The sequence below is a fragment of the Anolis sagrei genome, chromosome Y (assembly GCF_037176765.1).
Source record: "Anolis sagrei isolate rAnoSag1 chromosome Y, rAnoSag1.mat, whole genome shotgun sequence".
NCBI classification, from domain to species: domain Eukaryota; kingdom Metazoa; phylum Chordata; class Lepidosauria; order Squamata; family Dactyloidae; genus Anolis; species Anolis sagrei.
In genome coordinates, this window is record NC_090035.1 from 74559615 (window position 1) to 74576022 (window position 16408).

Sequence of the window (16408 nt, forward strand, 5' to 3'; positions counted from 1 at the left end):
GGCAACAATAGATAGGACCCACTTATCAGTGGTAATCCCCGTCCACATGTCAAAAAGACGACAATCTGTCACCAAACATACATAGCTGTGGAGTAGTGTCAACATAACTAGTGGAATTAACAACAGTAGCAACATCTATTGCCTTGATGGCCTCAGACCCAATGGTTAATGTGTCAATAGTAAGAACGTCAAAGATGCTTTTTTGGATTTCCCTGTGGCTTCCCTTTGTTAGTCCAGGTCTGGGATCTCCCTCTGGAAAAATAGGAATTCCTTCTTCCCGATTGGAATCTATTGGTGGAGAAATTACGACCTCTATTTGATCCAGAGAAAGAATTCCCAGAATTCCTCCGGAAGTTGGAATTATAAGGATGCCAGCGCTGTCTCTGTTGAGAGTATGGCTGCCACGTGTAGCCAAATTTGTTTGCTGCTTGTCTCACATCCTGTTTTTCCTTAATCCTAACATCGGTCTTTGGATTAAAGAGTCCTTCCTCATGGAAGGGAAGGTCTTCCGCCAGAGCCCTTCCTTCCTCAGATAAATTAGCAGAACGCAACCAAGCATGACGTCTTATTGACGTAGCCGTGGAATACAAATTACCAGCCATCTCTGCAAGATGCTTGGCAAAATCCTTTTGAATCCTGGACAACACAATAACTTCCGCCTGTAACGCTCTCGGGAAGCGTTGCTTGTCTAATGGGAGAAACTCAAAGTAAGGAAGTATTTTTGCCCACAAAAAGCTTTGGTACCCACTAAGATAGGTTGCGTAGTGAGCCATCCGTGTAAGGAGGCCAGCTGACAGGTGTGCCTTTTTACCCATGGTGTCTATCTTTTTTCCCTCCCTATCTGGGGGTGTGGTAAGTGTATTTTTTGGTCTCTTTGTCTTTGCTACTTCTGCTACAACAGTATTGGGCCTGGGGGGAGTAACCACCCACTTATTAGAAGAGATATCAATCTTGTAAAGCACATCCAGCCTCCTTGGAATTGCAGGGACTGACATGGGAGATGTATCTACTACACGTGCCAACTTCAGCAAGTAGGGCAATACAGGTAAGATAGTAGCAGGTGATGTTATCTGTTCATCAGAAGGGAACATGGGATCGTCTACATGTTCTGGTGCTTTTGGAGCGGGAAGATCTAAAGCTTTAATCATTCTACCTATCAGTACATTAAATTTATTAATCTCGGCAGTTTGCATTAGAGAAGTGTTATCATTGTCTCCCTGACAAAGATAATCAGGTACATCAGACTCCTCAGATGAACTGTCCATGTGTCTGGTTAAATGTTCAACTCCCTCAATTTGAGAAGCAGCATCAGGACCTTGAGGGGTTGCATCACCTTGCGCATGAGTAGAAACTGGTTCATCATGTGCATCATTGATGGACGCTAGTGGCTCACTTGTTGGCCTCAAAGTGGCCATTCCAGCCATAGGAACGTTAATAGAATGTCTTGATGGATCCATCCCTACAGGAGATGAAGAAGATGCAGCTTGGCTCTGTGTTTCTTGTATCTCTTGAGACACACAATGGGGTCTTACACTTGAAATGGCTGATGTGGAGGGGTCTTGAACATCAGCAGGATGTACATCCAATCCTGGGTTCCCCACTCTTCTATGATGCGGATATCTCTGTCTTTGTGTAATAGAGTCAGGAGTTTGCAAGGGCATCTCTTGGTTTAAATGCCCCTCCTGACAGCAGCCTGGATGAGGATAGTAACCCATTGGAGGGTGGCCCCAATAAGGTGGATAATGATAAAAACTACGCCTATGGCGCTTATGCTGCCTTGACCTCCCTTGAGGGGAGGGGGAGCGTGAGGATGATGAAGATGATTTTGACGATGATGACGATGAAGCAGAGGGGGAATGCCCATGGCCCCCCGCCTTGAAGCCACCCGATGTCGGCGGCGGTGAGATCGAGAACTGCGCCTAGAAGGAGACCTGGAGCATCTCGGGCGCTTGCTCCCTCTCCTCGATGTGCGTCTTGGCGAAGGCCTTTCTACAGACGCTGCAGCCCTTACTGGCGTTAATTCAATTGGATTGAGAGGTAAAGCCTCAGTCATTAGGGGAGGAGCCGAGCCCGACTGCCTCCCTGCTCCATAAGCCTCGATATCAGCAGGAGGAGTCTTTGCGCGCTCCGCCACTTCAGCTGGAGCCGCAGCAGTAGGTGGGGCTGCGCTTGTGTGCCCCGCCCCCTCGTTCAGCTCAATCTCGGCGGCAGAGGGCTGAAAAGCAGGCAATGAGACCTCCGCTGCAAGCGTCTCTTCTCGAGCCCCAATCGCTGTCGGAGGCAATTTTGAGAGCGAAGCTGCTCCTGAGATCGAGGCCCCCATCTCCCCAGAGGGTGGGGGTTGATTAGGCAGGAGAATCGGCATTGGAGGGGTGAGTTTTGCTGACCTCGGTTCCCCTTCGCGTCCCTTTTGGCTAGGAGTTATATTGACGCTTTTCTTGGCCAATAGAGGGGGTATGTCCCCCCTCTCCTTCGGTCTCGATAGGGTCTCAGCATTGTGATGGGCAGCTAACGAACTGCCCACTGCCCCAGCAACGGCCGTTTTTCTGTTAACGGCCAAGCGGCCATCTTGGGCCCCTTTGTCTTTAGGTTTCTTTACCTTCTTCTTGGGGGCTATCAATTGCGCCTGAGGCGGGTCAATTTTAATAGGATCACTCGATGGTAGAAGTGCCCGTTCATAAAGGGCTGCTTTAAGTCTCAAAATCCTGTTTTTTCCTTGTCTGCGGAGTAAAAGATTGGCAGACTGTACAGGATTGAAATAAGTGAGCCTCACCCAAACAAGCGAGGCAGAGGTCATGCCCATCATTGTCAGGTAAGACATTGGGGCATTTAGTACACTTTTTAAAAGAATTAGTCGCCATAATAGTAGGCAATAGATCATAAGAGATTGCTTTCCGTTAGTAAACTGTAGCTCGCAGAGCAGAAGGTTCTCCAGCTGATTGTCAGTGTGGATGAAGAGAACTGATGGTTGGCCCCGCCCACGGGCTATTTATACCAGGGGAAGGGGGGGACGTGGCCTAGCTAACTGTCATTCTTTTTGCTTTCAGAAGGTTCTGAATGCTGCTACGCAGGCGCAGAGAATACCAAATGTACGCATTCGCAGTGACCACGACAGGAAAATATAGATATCTAGAGATTTCCATTACCTGCATATCTGCATCTATATGTATACATTATTTTATATATGAATTTTCCTCTCACATGTTTGCAAGTCTCTGTAAATCTTATATATAGATATCAATAAGTATATAGAGGTACCTATATATCTGTATATCTGTGTATATGTATGTATATATACAAATAATTTTATTTATGAATTTTCCCCTCACATGTTTGCAACTCTTTGTAAATCCTATATAGATATAATTATCTATACATAGAGAGATGTCTCTATAGATATATATGAATATAGTTATATGGGGCTGGCAAATATTACAGGGGGGAAATGCACACACAAACATATATAAATATGTGTAGATATGAATATATATAGGACATGCACACACACAAATAGAGAGATGACTAGACAGATATAAACATAGATGTATAGGGCTTGCAAATATTGCAGGAGGGAAAAGCACATATAGAGAGAGGGAATTTGCAAACGTTTCAGGGGGAAATGCATATGTGAAATTACTATATATAATTATAGATCTATATCTATCTCTGCATTGTTTATATAGGCATCGAATGTTTGCCTGTTACTATGTTGGAAGCCGGTCTGAGCCCCTTATGGGGAGATAGGAAGAGATAAATATAAAGTTTTTTTTTATTATTATTATTATTATTATTATTATTATTATTATTATTATGTTATTGTTGATACCATATTGTTTTCGTTGACATTACTTTTCCACTTACAGAGCTAGTTTACTGTTTTTCTTTGAAATACAGTAAATATTCAAAAACATTTCCCTACTTATGCCTCAATTAATGAAATTTTATTGGTATCTATTGTTATTTTTAAATTAACCAGAAGCTTCTGCATTTCCCACCCCCAGCTTATACTGAAACCAATACTTTCCCCAGTTTTTGGTGGTAAAATTAGGTGTCTCAGCTTATATTCAGTTTGGCTTATACTCGAGTGTATACAGTAATTTCAAATTTCAAACTGGTCTCCATTACCATGCTTCATATAACTGTGAGAATCACCATCAAGAAGTCAAAACCATAATTACCTGTGTGTCTGGTCCTTCCTCCGCGTACCTGTAGCAATTCATCCCTGAGTGTGCAACCTGGAAAAAGCAGGACAAACAAAACCTATCTCAAAGGACCAGCTAGTCTGGCACACCAGATAATACCTGATGGCCATCTTAGCCCTGGACTAAGAATTATCCTAAGAAACATGACAACGGAATTAAAAGATTTGGAACTGACCAAGACTGTTCTCTTACCTTTAAGTTAACAGAGCTCTTCAACAGCTCCTTCCCACTGAGCTGCTGCCTAGGGTACATGCCGCTGTCTGTGATTATCACCTGTGGGTTGTAAAGCAATGCTTTTGGGTATTGCTGTATGGCTACCCGTCTCCTCCCAGTAGACTTAAATCAAGCAAAAGTTTCATGAGAACCATCACTCCTCTTAATGATCCCCCAGCAAGAGCAAGAATATCCCTCTGGGCAGCAAAATCAGGCAATTCCAACTGGATTGCTCCCCACGAGGGTCTTCCTCCAGGGGCAAACCAAGAATGGGCAACTTGGAAGTCCCTGAACAGATCAAAAGGCAACCTGGCAAAATGGCACGACCTAGAACAGTGTTTCTCAACCTTCCTAAAGCTGCATCTCCTTAATACAGTTCCTCATGTTGCACTGACCCCCAACCATAACATTATTTTTGTTGCTATCTGATAACTGTAATTTTACAATTGTTATGAATAACTGCTGCATAAGCAGCGGATGAAAAGAACTGAGGCGGTGGCGCCACCCACCTACTACTTATACTCGCAAGGGGAGAGTGGGCAGGGCCAACCACCAAATCTATCTAGAAGGTTCCGAAGCTGTCTGCTCAGGCGCAGAAACTACCATATGTGCGATTCACAGTTGACCACGATGGGAAATTTAAATATCTGATATGCAGGATGTATTTTCACACACTGGATCAAATTTGGCACAAATACCCAATACACCCAAATTTAAATACTGGTGGGGTTGGGGCGGGGGGTCGATTTTGTCATTTGGGAGTTGTAGTTGCTGGGATTTATAGTTATTTTACAATCAAAGAACATTCTAAACACCACCAAAATTGGAACACAGAACTCTCATGGACAACAAAAATACTGAAAGGGTTTGGTGGGAATTGACCTTGAGTTTTGAAGTTTCCCCTACATCCAGAGAAAACTGTGGACTCAAACAATGATGAATCTGGACCAAACTTGGCACAAATACTCAATATGCCCAAACAGGAACACTAGTGGAGTTTGGGAAAAATAGATCTTGACATTTGGGAACTTTAGTTTCTGGGATTTACAGTTCCCCTACAATCAAAGAGAATTCTGAACACCACCAAAGAGAGAATTGGGCCAAACTTCCCACAAAGAACCAGCATGGTCAACAGAAAATACTGTTTTCTGATGGTCTTTGGGGACCCCTCTGACACCCTCTTGTGATCCCCCCAGGGGTTCCAACCCCCAGGTAGAGAAACGCTGACCTAGAAGAACCCTCCACCTTGTGCGACTGTAGAGCAGAACAGACAATTCAGCATCTGCATGCTTGCCCACAATGTCCTGCCTCAGGTACAGAGGAAGAACTGTTTAAAGCTACAGCTGCCTGTTTTTGGTCCAAAATCATTTAGCTGTGTGTTCTCCCTTTATTTTATAAGTTTTGTATTTATTTATTTATGCAATGCTTTTGACACGAAATAAATAAATAAACCCGTGGGTTTTCAATAGTACGGAAAAGGTAGAGGCAAAACAGAGAGAGGTTTGATGAAATGCTGTTTCAATGCATCAGACGTGAACCTGTTCTCCATGCAGGCTCACCTGAATGCTACCCTTCAGGCATTCAGAATCAATAAAGGTAAAGGTTTTCTCCTGACATTAAGTCCAGCCGTGTCTGACTCTGGGGGTTGGTGCTCATCTCCATTTCTAAGCCGAAGAGCTAGCATTGTCCGTAGACACCTCCAAGGTCATGTGGCCAGCATGACTGCATGGAGCGCCATTACCTTCCCATAAAAGCGGTACCTACTGACCTATTGATTGCTTATGTTGTAAATTGTACCTGGTTTTATATGTTGTACACTGCCATGAGTCGCCCTAGGGCTGAGAACGGCGGTCTACAAGTGCAGTAATAAATAAATAAATAAATAAATAAATACTCACATTTGCATGTTTTCAAACTGCTGGGTTGGCAGAAGTAAACTTATAGTAAACTTTATTTAATACCCCACCACCATCTCCCCAATGGGCAGCTTACATGAGGCCAAGCCCAACACCATATTTCCATAAGATAAAACCAAAACACAACAGCAACACAGTAAAATACATATGCGCAAGCGAACACTTCATACATCCAAGGAAACCATCTGCCAGGAGGCAGTTCTGAAATCTGCTACAGAAAAAGGTAATATGGAATCTAGCATAACATTTCACGATGGACAAAACAAGAATTTGCACACAAAAGGCTGTGCCAAACAAAATGTTCCAGGCTTTCATATGCCATAAAACCCTTTGGGGTTTTAGTCTATGAAAGACAGTGCCATGGAATAACAAATAATAATAATCTATATAAATAAAAATGTAATGTTTGTTTGTGGGATTAACATAACTCAAAAACCACTGGGGGAATTGACATGAAATTTGGACACAAGACACCTAACAGTCCAACAAGTGTCCATCACCCCTAAACACACACACAACCCCAGCGGAACAGACTTAAAAATACACTATCTATCTATCTATCTATCTATCTATCTATCTATCTACATACATATACACTCATATACATATACACATGCACACATTCATTCATACACACACACACTGTTAGCTGGGGCTAACAGAGGGAGCTCACTCTGCTCCCCGGATTCAAACCTGCAATCTTTCGGTCAGCGAGTTCAGCAGCTCAGTGGTTTAACCCACTGCGCCACCGGGGTTTCACTGCAGAATTGATAGTCAAAAGGATTTGTATCGCTTTTCCCCCAGCTGAATTTTTTTCCAGTATAGGTTCTACTGGCCTCTGTAAAATCCACCAATCAAACAAATTTCAAAGATGGCTATTACTGGGAAAACCAGATCATTATCTCCTCTGTTCCATTATCAAAGCTTTGAGAAGTTAGTTTTAGGAATGAAGCTCCCAGAACACCCCAACCAGCATCATTGGTCTGTTAAAAATCCATTTGTTGATCATCACACCAAGTGTTTTCCAGAATGGTAATGTGTACATGCTCAGAGATACACTGCTTTCCCAGAATGATGATTGGTGCATTTCTGACGCGTATAGCCTGACTTCAATTTATCTGACCTTATACAGGACGGAGCCTCTGCTGATGAGTTCGTGCCTCTGTAGATCAGCATGGATATATTCCGGATGGGCTAAAAGTACGGTGAGCCACATGTAGTTGAGAGAATTCTCTTCCGCCGTTTCCCCCACTACAGGCAAAAAAAGAAGGCCCTTTGCTCCACTTCAACCCATATGAAGCATTTATACTTATATAGAAACAGTTCCTTCACTGCATAAAAACCAAAATCTATAAATTTAAAGCAGAAAGCAATTTGGGACGCTATATTCAAAACGGAGTCAAAGCCTTGGTTTTAACAATAAAATGTGCACTTTGTGCTGTTGAGAGCTTTCATGTCCAGAATCACTGGGTTGCTGTGAGTTTTCTGGGCTGTCTGGGGCCATGTTCCAGAAGCATTCTCTCCTGGAGGTTCACCCACACCTATAGCAAGCCATCCTCAGAGGTTGTGAGGTCTGTTGGAAACTACGCAAGTGGGGTTTATATATCTGTGGAATGTCCAGGGTGGGAGAAAGAGCTCTTGTCTGTTTGAGGCAAGTGCGAATGTTGCAATTGGCCACCTTGATTAGTATTAAATGACTGTACAACTTCAAAGCCTGCCTGGTTGCTACCTGGGGAAATCCTTTTGTTATTTGGGAGTTGTAGTTGCTGGGATTTATAGTTAACCTACAATCAAAGAGTATTCTGAACCCCACCAATGATGGAATTGAACCAGACTTGGCAGACAGGACTCCCATGACCAACAGAAAATACTGGAAGGGTTTGGTGGGCATTGACCTTGAGTTTTGGAGCTGTAGTTCACCTACATCCAGAGAGCACTGTGGACTCAAACAGTGATGGATCTGGACCAAACTTGGCATGAATATTCCATATGCCCAAAGATGAACACAGATGGAGTTTGGGGGAAATAGACCTTGACATTTGGGAGTTGTAGTTGCTGGGATTTATAGTTCACCTACAATCAAAGAGTATTCTGAGCCCCACCAATAACAGAATTGCTATACCTTGTTTTCTGATAGTCCTTGGCGACCCCTCTGACACCCCCTCCTGACCCCCCCAGTGGTCCCCACCCCCAGATTGAGAAATGCTGCCCTAATATATAGAAACTGTCCCTACAAATCAACTTCTGCTTCAGTCCCCATAATTCCAGCAATGCAGGGAGTGAAACCTTGAAAATCCTTCAAACCTAGAATTCTTCAAATGCTCTTGGTCAAATGCGCCAGTTCCTTTTCTCTGGATGGTGTTTTAAAAAAGTCAAGTGAACCTTTAAGCTACTGCGAGGTTAGGAATGTGAGGCAAATGCCGTGGGGAGGGGGGATTTTATTGGGGGACAATGCCATTATCTCCCGCATCATCTTACTGCTCTGTTTGGTCGTCCGGATGCTCAAGTACACAGAGAAAAAGAAAGTCTGTTCCTTGTCCAAGTAGATGGTTTTTGGCAGCACATTATTGGGCCTGAGATTGTAGATCTTCACATAGTTGGCCATGTCAACATAGACGCCTCCAGAAGATTTCATGTTGCTGGCCAAGTAGTAGTAGTATTCCTGGAAAGAGTTGAATGCAACTCAGTTAGGCATATCAACCATCCAATCTACATATATATATAATGGTTCCTGTCGTAATGAGTGGCTTAAAAAGAAAAGAACTACTGGGCCAATACCCATCAAATTTGGCAACAAAACTCCTCACCATACAAGGTGTGACCATCAATAATAAATAACAAAAGAAAAAACTTACAAATCCTAAAAAAGGAGAAGATGCCACTGGGCATGCGTACAGGGAGGGGGAGTGCGCGCGCTCACACACACAGGGCAGCTCCACGTGGTGGAGCCTGTGCTGGCAACGGCCTGGAGTCAGCCTCGGCTCCTCGAGGTTCTGCAGCGGGAAGCCACTCACCAGCCTGACCAAGTCAGCTGGAGGCAGAGAGGCCTCTTCTTCCTCCTTCTCCCTCCTGCCTCGGGAGTAGGGATTGGAAATCAGTATGCCGGAGGAGAAAGAAGAGGAGGAGGTGGTCCAATTTTCCAGCAGGAAGGAAGGCAAGGCCAAGGAAAGGAACTTCCATTTTAATGCTCTGCCATGCAAATTGTAGTCTACACTCTTTCCTCTTTCATCCCCTTCCTTCCTTCCTTTTATTCCTTCTTGCTCTCTCCCTCATCCTTCTCTCCCTCCCTTCTCTCTTCCCCCATTTCCTTCCTTCATGTCTTCCCTTCCTCCTCTCCTCCCTCATCCTTCCCCTCTTTCCTTCTCTCTTTCCTTGCCTCCCTCCCTTCTCTCCTTCCCTTCTATCATTCCTCCTTCCCTTCTTCCTCTTTAGCTCTCCCCTTGGGTGCCGCCATCATGGGGTTCCAGTAAGCCCTGCCCCTAATGAAGCAGAGTGTGCTGAGGAAGGAAGGAAGCTAGGAAGGAAGGAAGGAAGGAAGGAAGGAAGGAAGGAAGGAAGGAGGGAAGGAAGGAAGGAAGGAAGGGGAGAGCCCAGTTCCACCTCCTCATTAATTGCAGGTGAGCTGGACATCCAAGCAGCCCCCAAGGTCAATTTCCCCCAATTTCCACCAGAATTCATATTTGGCCATGTTGAGTATAAAACCCAAGTTTGGTCCGATCCAGCTTTCTTTCCCAGTGCTATCCGGATGAACAATTTCTCCTCCCCCTCCCCCTCCTCATTCTCTCATCCACCCCAACTCCTCCTTCCTTCCCTCCTTCCTTCCTTCCTTCCTTTCTCTACTTCCTTCTCCTTCCTTTAATTCTTTGCCTCCCTGCCTTCCCTCCTTCCTCTCCCTCCTTCTTCCCTTTCCTTTTCTCCATTACTCCTCCCACCCTTTCTTTCCTTCCCTCCTTTTCCTTCCTCCCTTTCTTTCCTTCCTTTCTCCCCCCCCCCCCCACCATATATAATTACAATACTTTTTATATTACTGTTATATATACTGCTATCTCCAGCAAAGGATCACCGCCTTGTCGGGGCGCTGGAGCTTGAGCACCTCAATGATGTCATGAGCGAAACCGTGAAGGGCCACCCAAGACGGGACGGTCGTGGCAGAGAGGTCAGACCAAGCGTGATCCCTGGGGAAGGCAATGGCAAACCACTCCAGTATCCTTGCCAAGAAAACTAAATGGACCAGTACAACCAGAGATATGTCGGTATGCCATTGGAAGATGGGACTCCCAGGTCGGAAGATGGCCAAAATGCTACTGGGGAGGAGCAGAGGATAAGTTCAACTAGCCCCAGATGTGATGACGCAGCTAGCTCAAAGCCGAAAGGAAGGCTAGCGGCCGACGGTACTGGAGGTGAACGACGAATCCGATGCTCTAAAGATCAACACACCATAGGAACCTGGAATGTAAGATCTATGAGCCAGGGCAAATTGGATGTTGTTATTGGTGAGATGTCAAGACTAAAGATAGACATTCTGGGGGTCAGCGAACTGAAATGGACTGGAATGGGCCACTTCACATCAGATGACCACCAGATCTATTACTGCGGACAAGAGGAACATCGAAGAAATGGAGTAGCCTTCATAATTAATAAGAAATTCGCTAAAGCGGTGCTTGGATACAACCCAAAAAGCGACAGAATGATCTCAATTCGAGTGCAAGGAAAGCCTTTCAACATTACAGTGATCCAAATATATGCCCCAACCACAGCTGCTGAAGAAGCAGAAGTAGATCAGTTCTATGAGGATCTGCAGGACCTACTGGATAATACACCAAAAAGAGACATTATTTTCATTACAGGAGACTGGAATGCCAAGGTGGGAAGTCAAATGACAACTGGGATCACAGGCAAGCATGGTCTGGGAGAACAAAATGAAGCAGGACGCAGGCTGATAGAATTTTGCCAGGAAAACTCGCTGTGCATAACAAACACTCTCTTCCAACAACCTAAAAGACGGCTTTATACATGGACTTCACCAGATGGTCAGCACTGAAATCAGATTGACTACATCCTTTGCAGCCAAAGGTGGCGGACATCCATCCAGTCGGTGAAAACAAGACCTGGGGCTGACTGTAGCTCAGATCACGAACTTCTTATTGCTCAATTTAAAATAAAACTAAAGAGATCAGGGAAAATACACAGACCAGTTAGATATGATCTCACTAACATTCCTAGCGAATATACAGTGGAAGTGAAGAACAGATTTGAAGGACTAGATTTAGTAAACAGAGTCCCAGAAGAACTATGGACAGAAGTCCGCAACATTGTTCAGGAGACGGCAACAAAGTACGTTCCAAAGAAAAAGAAAACCAAGAAGGCAAAATGGTTGTCTGCTGAGACACTGGAAGTAGCCCAAGAAAGGAGGAAAGCAAAAGGAAACAGTGATAGTAAGGGGAGATATGCCCAGTTAAATGCGCAATTCCAGAGGTTAGCCAGAAGAGATAAGGAACTATTTTTAAATAAGCAATGCATGGAAGTGGAAGAAGACAACAGAATAGGAAGGACAAGAGACCTCTTCCAGAAAATTAGAAACATTGGAGGTAAATTTCAGGCAAAAATTGGTATGATAAGAAACAAAGATGGCAGGGACTTAACAGAAGCTGAAGAGATCAAGAGAAGGTGGCGAGACTATACAGAAGATCTGTATAGAAAGGATAATAATATTGAGGATAGTTATGACGGTGTGGTGAATGAATTAGAACCAGACATCCTGAGGAGTGAGGTTGAATGGGCCTTAAGAAGCATTGCTAACAACAAGGCAGCAGGAGACGACGGGATCCCAGCTGAACTGTTTAAAATCTTAAAAGATGATGCTGTCAAGGTGATGCATGCCATTTGCCAGCAAATATGGAAAACACAAGAATGGCCATCAGACTGGAAAAAATCAACTTATATCCCCATACCAAAAAAGGGAAATGCGAAAGACTGCTCCAACTTCCGTACAGTGGCCCTTATTTCTCATGCCAGTAAGGTCATGCTCAAGATCCTGCAAGGAAGACTCCAGCAATACATGGAGCGAGAATTGCCAGATGTTCAAGCTGGGTTTAGAAAAGGCAGAGGAACGAGAGACCAGATTGCCAATATCCGCTGGATAATGGAGAAAGGCAGGGAGTTTCAGAAAAACATCTACTTCTGCTTCATTGACTATTCTAAAGCCTTTGACTGTGTGGATCATAATAAATTGTGGCAAGTTCTTGGTGGGATGGGCATACCAAGCCACCTTGTCTCTCTCCTGAGGAATCTGTACAAGGACCAAGTAGCAACAGTCAGAACTGACCACGGAACAACAGACTGGTTCAAGATTGGGAAAGGCGTACGGCAAGGCTGCATCCTCTCACCCAACCTTTTTAACTTGTATGCAGAACACATCATGCGATGTGCGGGGCTGGATGAATGCAAAGCTGGGGTGAAAATTGCTGGAAGAAACATTAACAACCTCAGATATGCAGATGACACCACTCTGATGGCCGAAAGCGAGGAGGAGCTGAGGAGCCTTCTAATCAAGGTGAAAGAAGAAAGCGCAAAAGCCGGATTGCAGCTAAACGTCAAAAAAACCAAGATTATGGCAACAAGAATGATTGACAACTGGAAAATAGAGGGAGAAACCGTGGAGGCCGTGACAGACTTTGTATTTCTAGGTGCAAAGATTACTGCAGACGCAGACTGCAGCCAGGAAATCAGAAGACGCTTACTTCTTGGGAGGAGAGCAATGTCCAGTATCGATAAAATAGTGAAGAGTAGAGACATCAGACTGACAACAAAGATCCGCCTAGTCAAGGCCATGGTATTCCCTGTAGTAACCTACGGATGTGAGAGCTGGACCTTAGGGAAGACTGAGCGAAGGAAGATCGATGCTTTTGAGCTGTGGTGTTGGAGGAAAGTTCTGAGAGTGCCTTGGACTGCAAGAAGATCCAACCAGTCCATCCTCCAGGAAATAAAGCCCGACTGCTCACTGGAGGGAAAGATACTAGAGACAAAGTTGAAGTACTTTGGCCACATCATGAGGAGACAGGAAAGCCTAGAGAAGACAATTATGCTGGGGAAAGTGGAAGGCAAAAGGAAGAGGGGCCGACCAAGGGCAAGATGGATGGATGGCATCCTTGAAGTGACTGGACTGACCTTGAGGGAGCTGGGGGTGGTAACGGCCGACAGGGAGCTCTGGCGTGGGCTGGTCCATGAGGTCACGAAGAGTCGGAGACGACTGAACGAATGAACAACAACAACATACTGCTATATAATACATAAATATTATATATATTATTGCTATATGTATTACTATATAATATGCTACTACTATATATTACTATATTAAATAGACTTATAGAATAGAGTTAGAAGGGACTCTACCGTGTTATTGGGGGAGAACAGACAGGAAAGAAGGAAGGAGGGAAGGCAGGAAGGAGAGAAGGAAGGAAAGAAAGGTACCAAAGAAAGGAAGGAAGGAAGAAGATAAGTAGAAATGAAAGGAAAGGCGGGAAAGAGGTAAAGAAGGAAGGAGAAAAGGAAATAAAAAGTGAAAGAAGCAAGGAAACAGAAGGAAGAAATGAGACAAAGGAAGAAGTAGAGAAAGGGGGAGGGAAGGAAGAAAAGAGAGAATGAAGGATGAAACCAAAGAGTGAAAGAAGGAATGAAAGAAACAGGTAGAGAAGGAAGAAAGGAGAAAAAGGGGAAGGGAAAGAAAAAGGGGGGAAGGAATAGGTTGGTACCTCTCTTTCATAACAGTCCAGATATCTACCTCTACTTCGAAAATTCTTACTACAGGCCACAGCAACGCGTGGCAGGGCACAGCTAGGCCTATATATGGCCATAGGAGTGCTAGTATTATTAATGGGTCGGTTTACACTTTCCTTTTCCTTATGTGTTTGTTATTATGTATTGAATCAGCTGCTCCTGCTTTGATTCAAATGGGAGAGGTAGGTAAGAAAAGAGGTAGGCCTTTTGCAGAAAAGGTGTGTCTGCAGCAGAACTTTTCAAAATAAAAGCAATCACTCCATTCAGACAATGATAATCCTGTAAGATGAGTACCTGAAATAGGAACTCTATGCCAACTATATAAATACGTCACATAGTCTTATTGCTATTAGTAAGGAGCCACCAGTGGTGCAATGGGTTAAACACTTGTGCCGGAAGGCATGCTGACCAAAAGGTCAGCGGTTCGAATCCAGGGAGTGGGGTGAGCTCCCATCTGTCAACTCCAGCTTCTCATGTGGGGACATGAGAGAAGCCTCCCACAAGATGGTAAAAGATCAATCATCCAGGCGCCCCTTGCAGATGGCCAATTCTCTCACACCAGTAGCAACTCATTATATTATTAAGATATGCCTGGAATTAATCTTTGGGGAGAGGGGTCTTTGTGGGGAATCATTCCCAAGACTGTTTTTTTTTTTCCTTACTGCATCTTGCTTCTTGTTCTTCCACCAGCGCCACGTGGGGTCATGGACTGGATCGGCATAAGACTGGCAAGATAAAAAAAACTTGGTAAGGAACAGTTTGAAGACAGAGGGAGAAAGAGAAAAAATCCATCTAGGCAAGAACAACTATCCTCACTCTGTGGTAAGCTGAGTGCAGCTGGAGTAGCTGGTAGACCAGACCCTGGTATACAACCAGCGCCTTCACATCATAGAAGTTTGTTTTCTCCATGACTTCCGGTGGCTTGGCACGGTAATGCTCCATCCGAGTATAGCGCTGTGGGAATGGCAAATCCACAAAGCGGAGCACGGCAAACGGGCAACGGTGGGTGAATCTAATGTAGCTTATCCGACTGGGGAGAAAGAAGCAGACACATCAGACAAGGTTCTGAACATTGTGGTCTCTGCCCATTGGGAATGCTGCTTAGAACTAGCATGTGGAATATGGGGCCCTCCAGAACAGCGAGTTGCTTACCTCACACACACACAGCCTTTATTGGCATACAACAACAACACCACAACACAGGCACAGAAAAAAAAAGAGGAAGTCACAGATAAAAATGAAAGCAGAATGAAAGTGTTACTAATCTCCAGAATTAAATTTGCAACACAAAAGAATGCCCTAGTATACCTTGCTATATTAGCCCAGCCCTCCCATAGTTATCGAGGCCCACTCTCGAATCTTGGCCGTAGGAAACCGAACTTGCCCAATGGAATTAGCATTGAACTGTTTTTTTAAATTTTAAATATGTATGACTATTTTATAGTATTATGTCTATAATGATTGAAGCCCCCGGTGATGCAGTGTGTTAAAATGCTGAGCTTGTTGACCGAAAGGTCGCAGGTTCGAATCCGGGGAGCGGCGTGAGCTTCCGCTGTCAGCTCCAGTTTCTGCCAACCTAGCAGTTCACTGCTATACAGATAAATAGCAGGGAAATGTAGTTTCAGTAGAATATGGGGAACTTAAAAAGCTTAAAAAGTTATAAAAGACTTTATTCAAAGAATTACATACCTAGGTAGGAAAGTTAAGAAGGTCTATCTATCTATCTATCTATCTCCGCAGGGGAGCCCCCAGTGGTGCAGTGGGTTAAACCACTGAGTTGCTAATCTTGTTGACCAAAAGGTTGCAGGTTCGAATCCGGGGAGCGGCAAGAGCTTCCGCTGTCAGCCCCAGCTTCTGCCAACCTAGCAGTTCGAAAACATGCAAATGCGAGTAGATCAATAGGTACTGCTCCGGCAGGAAGGTAAGGGCGCTCCATGCAGTCCACATGACCTTGGAGGTGTCTACGGATAACACTGGCTCTTCGACTTAGAAATGGAAATGAGCACCACACCCCAGAGCCGGAAATGACTGGACTTAATGTCAGGGGAAAACCTTTACCTTATAACGATTACTTGTAATTTTTATGTCTGTAATTTCAGTGTTTGACCTATACTGGAAACCATCCAGAATCTCCTTGGGGAGATAAAGCGGTATACAAATAAAATATTGTTGTTGTTGTTGTTGTTGTTATAGTTGGACAGTAAGCTAGGCTGAAGTTTGGGTGCTCACCCTGATCAAACTGCCAACCTTTCGGTTGGGAAAGATCTATTGCTGGTGATTAAAAAGAACCTTAAAACC

The 16408-nt window shown here is 44.4% G+C and overlaps 1 protein-coding gene across 1 annotated transcript in view; it reads right to left on the minus strand.

Moving 5' to 3' along the window:
• Nucleotides 1-16408, minus strand: part of LOC132780188 (cation channel sperm-associated auxiliary subunit gamma-like) — a 67363-nt gene that overhangs the window by 18267 nt on the left and 32688 nt on the right. The window contains exons 17-22 of the mRNA XM_060783759.2: nt 14927-15140; nt 14773-14835; nt 8810-8993; nt 7455-7582; nt 4395-4475; nt 4179-4235 (exon numbers count right to left, since the gene is read on the minus strand). Coding sequence (XP_060639742.2) covers nt 4179-4235; nt 4395-4475; nt 7455-7582; nt 8810-8993; nt 14773-14835; nt 14927-15140 — 727 coding nt within the window. The remainder of the gene's footprint in view (nt 1-4178; nt 4236-4394; nt 4476-7454; nt 7583-8809; nt 8994-14772; nt 14836-14926; nt 15141-16408) is intronic.